This window comes from Coregonus clupeaformis, chromosome 13 (assembly GCF_020615455.1).
Source record: "Coregonus clupeaformis isolate EN_2021a chromosome 13, ASM2061545v1, whole genome shotgun sequence".
NCBI lineage: Eukaryota > Metazoa > Chordata > Actinopteri > Salmoniformes > Salmonidae > Coregonus > Coregonus clupeaformis.
This window is the reverse complement of record NC_059204.1, coordinates 9785825-9793931: the sequence shown is the minus strand read 5'-3', so window position 1 is coordinate 9793931 and position 8107 is coordinate 9785825. Positions and strand designations below refer to the sequence as shown.

The 8107-nt window shown below is 40.9% G+C and overlaps 1 protein-coding gene across 1 annotated transcript; it reads left to right on the top strand.

Annotated features, from left to right (window-relative positions):
* The first annotated feature begins 787 nt into the window (after nucleotides 1-787).
* Nucleotides 788-6083, top strand: stc2b (stanniocalcin 2b). The gene is made up of 4 exons (XM_041893557.1): nucleotides 788-1101; nucleotides 2351-2493; nucleotides 3317-3528; nucleotides 3683-6083. The coding sequence occupies exons 1-4, from the start codon at nucleotides 957-959 to the stop codon at nucleotides 4005-4007; spliced, it is 825 nt and encodes a 274-aa protein (XP_041749491.1). The 5' UTR covers nucleotides 788-956; the 3' UTR covers nucleotides 4008-6083.
* The last annotated feature ends 2024 nt before the right edge of the window (nucleotides 6084-8107 follow it).

The following is an 8107-nucleotide window of genomic DNA, read 5'->3' as shown; positions in this document are numbered from 1 at the left end:
CAAACGTTTTAGAACACCTTCTCATTCAAGGGTTTTTCTTTATTTTTACTATAAATAAATAAACATTTTGACTATTTTGACTATAGTGTGTGTTTGCTTGCGGTGCATTGGAAGAATTGTAAATCCCTTGTAAAAGGCTATGGAGTTTGAAATGTGCATAAATTTGTATTTTAGTACCACCTATCAGTTGTAACTGTGGATGCTACATCGGTCTATGGCTGAGCTGAGCATGGTGTAATTTTGTCAGTTTTGTCACTTTGGTTGTTGGAGCTATCAGTTGTATGGTGAACTTGGACTTCATCAAGGTTTATTTGTGAGTAAATCTGGCTTTAATAATAGCCAGTGACTACCCATCCACTGACATTACCGCAAGCCACTCCTGGCAGTCCATAAGCATCTATTATCCATTTCTCTGGGTATGCACACTATTTTCAAGAAACTATTCTAACGTTTTATTCTGTCTTTTTCAAATGTCACGTCAGCAGCAGCAATTACTAAAAACTACTATATGTGAATAACAACAAACCACTCAGAAGTTGAACCCAAAGAAAAACCCTAACCCACCCTTACTTTGTATTCTTACAGAGAATAATTAAAAAACATAATGATATCAATTCACCACTGCGTTGTGGTCACTTATTGCTTCCAATTATTCAGTACAGTATAGGCGAATTTTTTATTGAGCGCACGCCCTTTAAACTTGGCCGTGGATGCCTGCCACTGTGATTGGTCGGCAGCCACGAATGACAGCACCTGCTTAGCTCCTTCATCAAAACTGACACAAGAGTTGAGGGAGCTATAGGAAGCATCCATACCCCCTCAGTACTCACTCTCGACATTAATGCGCGTTTCCATACACGTATCTACTGCAAAGTTATCAATGTACAAGTTCAATTTCATTCAAAAGTAATATTTTTCCAAATTTCCTTTTCTTTTTGGAGTGCGTAATAGTGCGAATGGAGATGCTACTTAAATTTTCTTTAGTGCTCTTTTATATAGCGTTTCAGCAAGTATTGGCGACAGATCCAAACGAACTTCACGAAATCCCTCAAGACAAACAATTGAACCAGCAGAAAAGACGACTCTCACTGCAAAACACAGGTAAGTGAATGCTTCTATGTATTTCTACTGCCTCAAACCTGTATATCTAAAACATAATGCGTATTATACCTTCAGCAGGTAAGGTCTAATACATTCCCTGCTTGAATTCTGTCACGTTGTCATTAAATGCTCCGCAAAATGCCATTGTGATTTTGGCTCAGGTTTTATTGGGTAATTTAGTCTCGTGGAATAGGCTATTTCAATGTGGATTAAACCGTTTTTACAACATTGTGACCCCGAAATTACCTGTGGTCGAAATGTGGTTTTGTCATAGTCTCTTCCTACGCAGGTACGCAGTGATCTCTAGTTCTGTCACTTCACTGTAATTCCATACGCCTAGTGGCCAGCTCTTATCCAAGCACATTCCCGTTCAAATGCCAACACAAGCTCTGACAGTAAGCTGTTTTTACCCCCGGCGCAAGCACACACCAGCGGGAATATGTTGACAACAACAATTTAGAAATTGTAACATTGTTAGGATACAGTTGAAGACATGCAAATAATCTATCCGAATATTTTATTTGCGTTTTATAGGACCTATAAGCAGTTTTGCTAAAAAACATAAATGTCAAGATATTAGGGTATGTGTAGACTACAAATGCATGATTCGATTTTTTTTTTTTTCTAACAAACTATAGGATACTGTAGACTTTTCAAAAAGCCATCAGAAACTTGAATATTTGATCGTTTGCGATTGGGTTAATCTTAAAAAGCGCACGTTGCCATTTGTGCGCAATTACGCACAAATGCATTGAATGGAAGCCCATAATGTTTTATTTCTCGATCAAAGCTGTTATGACACTGTATTAGCAATGAAATGTATTAATGTACTTGCATTTTTGAATCCCCTACGTTTATGTAATCACCCAATGCAATGCCACATGGCGTCAGGCACTCGGGAATGCGCAAAACTCGTAAATTATGGTCCCAGCATTCCATCTGCCTAGTCATCAACACTGGTCTAAACCTATTACAATTTCTTCATCATTTTTAAAAGCTATTTGCTTAATTGGCTACTAAGGATCACAGATATATATTTTTTTTAATCTATACTGTAATTGGCTGATCATTCTTTATTGAAAAAGCATCAGTAATATTTAGGGGACTTTGGCACCACCACATTGGCACCAGATCGACTGCTGCATTATTATTAAAAAGCTACTGTTCGCCCTCTGAAGAGACCACTAACATGCTGCCCTCCCTCATGTATTCCTCATGTTAACTAACATGTCCTCTCCCTCATCATCAGCGGAGATCCAGCACTGTCTGGTTAATGCTGGGGATGTGGGCTGTGGCATGTTCGAATGCTTCAACAACAACTCCTGTGAAATACAAGGCCTACATGACATCTGTATGACATTTCTGCACAACGCCGGCAAGTTTGACTCCCAGGTATATCCCACTTCTTCCAAACCTCCCAACTACCCTCCTGGATTGTGAGTGACTCAGGAGTGTGCTTCTATCGTAGAGGGTCAAAGAAAGTGACAGTATCTCCATGCCACAAATACTCTGCATGCTCTAATGTACATCCTTTATGTAACTGTATAAACGTGTAGTATGCTATGCTTATTAGTTGTAGCACAACACAATTTGGAAATTGCCACCTCAGACGTATGAGATGATGTAGGGCTGTGACGATTATGGAATTTTGGGTAACAAATAATTGTCATGCAAATTGCCACAGTTATTGTCATAATTGCTGAAAAGTGTTTTGAGCATAATGCATCTTTGAAAATTAGCTACAACATACCTAGCATTGGGCCAGTAACCAAAAGTTTGCTGGTTTGAATTGCTGAGCCAGCAAGGTGGAAAAATCTGCTGTTCTGCCCTTGAGCATGGCAGTTAACCCCCAACAAGAAATGCTCCCTGGGCGCCGATGATGTGGACGTCGCAACCTCCCGCACCTCTCTGATTCAGAGGGGTTAAATGCGAAAGACACATTTCTGTTGAATGCATTCAGTTGTGCAACTGACTAGGTATCCCCTTCCCCTTTCCCCCCTTTCCCAATACAGATTTGGGGACACCAGTCTCAAAAACAAATAGTTTTGACCACTTGGAACTTTCGGAAATTAAGCTTCTCTCTAAAATAAATGTAAGAGGATTAAGACGATTATACGTTTTTTAGCTCATGGTTATTGTCCAGAATTGTCAGTTATACAATTATTGTGCCAGCCCTAAGGTGACGTGTCAACTGTTGTTATGTTGAACTCTGAAGGGGAAGTCCTTCATCAAGGATGCCCTGAAGTGCATGGCCCACGGCCTGAGGCACCGGTTCAGCTGTGTGAGCAGGAAGTGCCTGGCGGTGAACGAGATGGTGTTCCAGCTGCAGAGAGAGTGCTACGTCAAACACAACCTTTGTTCCGCTGTCAGGGAGAACGTCAACGTCATGGTGGAGATGATCCACTTCCAGGACCTCTTCCCCAAAGGGTGAGCGTGAGAGGCCTTTTTCCATTTCATACTAAACCCATTCAGTGTAGTACGTTTCAATGGTCCAGAGTCCACATGATCCGAATTCAATTACTGTAGTAGTCTACATTCAGAAATATAATTGTTCCTCCTCCACTTCGTCTTCCTATGTCAGGCCTCATGTGGAGCTAGTGAACATCCTGCTGGGCTGTGGTGAGGAGGTGAGGACGGCCATAGCACGGAGAGTGAGGATGCAGTGTGAGCAGAACTGGGGGGCCCTGTGTGGCAGCCTGAGCCTGTGCTCCCTGGGCCGCTCAGATGACCCCCAATACTTCACCGTCCCTCCCGCCACTGAACAGGAGCAACCCAGAACAGGCCAGTTAGGAGACAGGGGGAGCCTTCACCCCTCTGTGAGTCTCAGTCAGAATCCCCTGGACAACGCCACAGACCCTGGGCTTGCTGTGCCCAGTCAAGCACCCAATACCGCCATCCAGGGGTGAAACAGAGTGCAAGGTCCCTAGCCTGTACACACTCAACAGCGCATCCCCTAACCTCTGACCCCCTTTCCCCTCAAACAACCCTACTAATGACGGCCTCCGTGTTACAAACAAGGAAGAGTAATGACCCTGTACCATGCTTCTCCATTCCTACTCTCCTAAATGGTAAAGGTGACAGGGTATGTTTGGTAAAATGTAGATTTGAGGCCTTGTTTTTCAGTAGTAGTTCCTTTTGATTGTTTTAATTACAAGTGAAATGCAAAACGTATTTTTAAATAACATTTATTTCATTTGATTCCTTTTAAAAGTAAATCATGGGTATATCCAATTTACAGTATATGAACATTTTATACAGAACCAGGTATCAATATTAGTTCAGTAAATATTTTTAAGAGGGCTTGTCACAGCAAGGACTCTTGGAACTGGTTGGAAGTTGTTGTTTCCCATTTCTTCCCAAGATTGTGACTGCAATATTCTAGTTTTAGCTAGACACTAACTTGGTAGTACACAATCTGAATGTATTGAGACAGTGCGCTATCGATTTTCTAGTTATTATGATTTATAATTTAAAAAAATAGATTTTAAAGAGACAGTTTCCTAATACACTTAATTAAAGCCACATCTTGGATGGCTGACTCTCCAGGTCCTATTTTCTAGGTATCCAGAAGATGAGGTAAATATAAGTAAACTGTCTCTATTATGTTACTATGCTATACAGCTTTACATTCTGTCAACTAGTTTCAATACTGCATTTGCTTTACCTATTTATACTACGATCGCTACTGTAAAAAAGCTTGTATAGAGCTTAGAGTGCTTATGCAAGCTCTCAATGTTTCTGCGGAAACATTTATTTTATTTGCAGTACAAAAGTGAACTGCACAAGGATTATTTACATTTGTATGTCTAAGACAGGCTTAAGGTCTCTCAACTCGCCAATGGCACATCAACTCTGCAAAGAGAAGTCCATCACTGGCCCATATGATGCATTGTGCGTGATTACTAATCACAAGTAACAACTTGGCTAACCAGTGGCCTTCTACCACAATCAGGAAAGCTCATAAAAAAAATCTCACAACCATAAACTCTGAAACGTGGTTATGCATGTTCACTCAAAGGCAAACATCAGGAAACCTCAGGTGTCATAACAAAACAATGAGACCCAACAAAACGTATTAGTTATATAGAATATTGTTGTGAGTCTTAGACTATTCTCACTAACTGAGGCCTTCCCATAATATGTATCAGATATGGTCTACTGCAATGTATTTTTCAACTACAAGGTTGTTGTTTTTTCACAGGATGACCACAGAATGTCTTGTCAGAAACATTTTCCACTCTGACAGTTGAACGTTTCACTAGCTTTTGATGCAAATAGCTAGCTACAGTACATCATGATTGCTTGTTCTAACCTCATCATTAGTACTCCAAGGAACCTACCTCACCCCTCACCATCCATGCCGGCTCTAGAGATGTTTTATACTGGATGCATTCAGAGGACATTGAACTGGTATGAATACAACTGACATTCAGCTATCTCACACATTCATTTTTCCACTCGTTTTGTACAGTTGGCTTGTATGATGTGGATTTTCTTTAGTATTTCCAGTTGTGCATGTGTAAGATGAGCATCAACTGCCCTCATCAACTTCTGTGTCAGTACTATCACCTACATGTAATCAAGTGGATGACTGCATTCACATAAAGACTCTTATAACCTACCGGAAAATGAAGGTCTGTACTTGAAAACAGCAACTTATTTCTTACGAAGTTTGTTTGTACTCTGATTCAATGTCTGTGTTTTAAGTATTTAAAACGTTTTTTTGTATTTATTTTGACTGCTTTTCTTAAGCTATGCATTACATTATATTATTGGCTTTTTGTTACCCATTTGTGGGTTAGGGTTAGGCCTTGATACAAGCAAACTACCATTTTATACAAATCACTTGTTTCATTTGAGTTATTTTGTACTTTTGGACATTAAACATTTCAGATACTTTGTTGCAATTTTAAATGAATGACAATGCATTGCAATCATTTTATAAGCACATTGTTGAATAAAAAAAAAATGCTACTAGTTGGCTTGAGTGCAAATGATGTTAAGTCTAATTGAGTTTAAAAACTACTTTATTTAAGAAACTCTCTCTCACACAGACACACTTTGAAGTGAGCAGAACAATCAACAAACATAAGGTTGCGCAAAAGTTGTCAAGCATATTGTAATACTTCCAAAATGTCAAATTTGCCAAAATCAGATTAACTGTACAGTCGTGGTCAAAGGTTTTGAGAATGACACAAATACTAATATTCACAAAGTCTGCTGCCTCAGTTTTGATGATGGCAATTTGCATATACTCCAGAATGTCATGAAGAGTGATCAGATGAATTGCAATTAATTGCAAAGTCCCTCTTTGCCATGAAAATGAACTAAATCCACTGCATTTCAGGCCTGCCACAAAAGGACCAGCTGCCATCATGTCAGTGATTCTCTCGTTAACACAGTGTTGATGAGGACAAGGCTGGAGATCACTCTGTCATGCTGATTGAGTTAGAATGACAGACTGGAAGCTTTAAAAGGAGGGTGGTGCTTGAAATCATTGTTCTTCCTCTGTTAACCATGGTTACCTGCAAGGAAACACGTGCCGTCATCATTGCTTTGCACAAAAAGGGCTTCACAGGCAAGGATATTGCTGCTAGTAAGATTGCACCTAAATCAACCATTTATCGGATCATCAAGAACTTCAAGGAGAGAGGTTCAATTGTTGTGAAGAAGAGTCAGGGCGCCCAAGAAAGTCTAGCAAGCGCCAGGACCGTCTCCTAAAGTTGATTCAGCTGCGGGATCGGGGCACCACCAGTGCAGAGCTTGCTCAGGAATGGCAGCAGGCAGGTGTGAGTGCATCTGTACGCACAGTGAGGTGAATACTTTTGGAGGATGGCCTGGTGTCAACAAGGGCAGCAAAGAAGCCACTTCTCTCGAAGAAAAACATCAGGAAGACTGATATTCTGCAAAAGGTACAGGGATTGGACTGCTGAGGACTGGGGTAAAGTCATTTTCTCTGATGAATCCCCTTTCCGATTGTTTGGGGCATCCGGAAAACGCCTTGTCCGGAGAAGACAAGGTAAGCGCTACCATCAGTCCTGTGTCATGCCAACAGTAAAGCATCCTGAGACTATTCATGTGTGGGGCTGCTTCTCAGCCAAGGGAGTGGGCTCACTCACAATTTTGCCTAAGAACACAGCCATGAATAAAGAATGGTACCAACACATCATCTGAGAGCAACTTCTCCCAACCATCCAAGAACAGTTTGGTGACGACCAATGTCTTTTCCAGCATGATGGAGCACCTTGCCATAAGGCCAAAGTGATAACTAAGTGGCTCGGGGAACAAAACATCGACATTTTGGGTCCATGGCCAGGAAACTCCCCAGACCTTAATCCCATTGAGAACTTGTGGTCGATCCTCAAGAGGCGGGTGGACAAACAAAAACCCACAAATTCTGACAAACTCCAAGCATTGATTATGCAAGAATGGGCTGCCATCAGTCAGGATGTGGCCCAGAAGTTAATTGACAGCATGCCAGGGCGGATTGCAGAGGTCTTGAAAAAGAAGGGTCAACACTGCAAATATTGACTCTTTGCATAAACGTAATGTAATTGTCAATAAAAGCCTTTGACACTTATGGAATGCTTGTAATTATACTTCAGTATACCATAGTAACATCTGACAAAAATATCTCACAACACTGAAGCAGCGAACTTTGTTTAGACCAATACTTGTGTCATTCTCAAAACTTTTGACCACGACTGTACATAGACCAACATCTGGCCATAATACTGTATCTTTGTTGCTTACTGCCATCTACTGGTAACTCACAGAACATGTATTGGAGGAATCCAAAATGGACACTGAAACAGTATTCAGACTATAAAAACTAAGGGACAGATCGAGATTTACTGGAGGGGAGGGACTGGTCCAACTCAAGGTGTCATGGAAAAAAGAAATGCACCCCCCTCCCCAAAGTAAAACAGATTTTCACATGACCCTCCCCTTGTACTATACAACACATTGAACACCCTCCTCCCTCATAGAATTAACTCAAAATCAT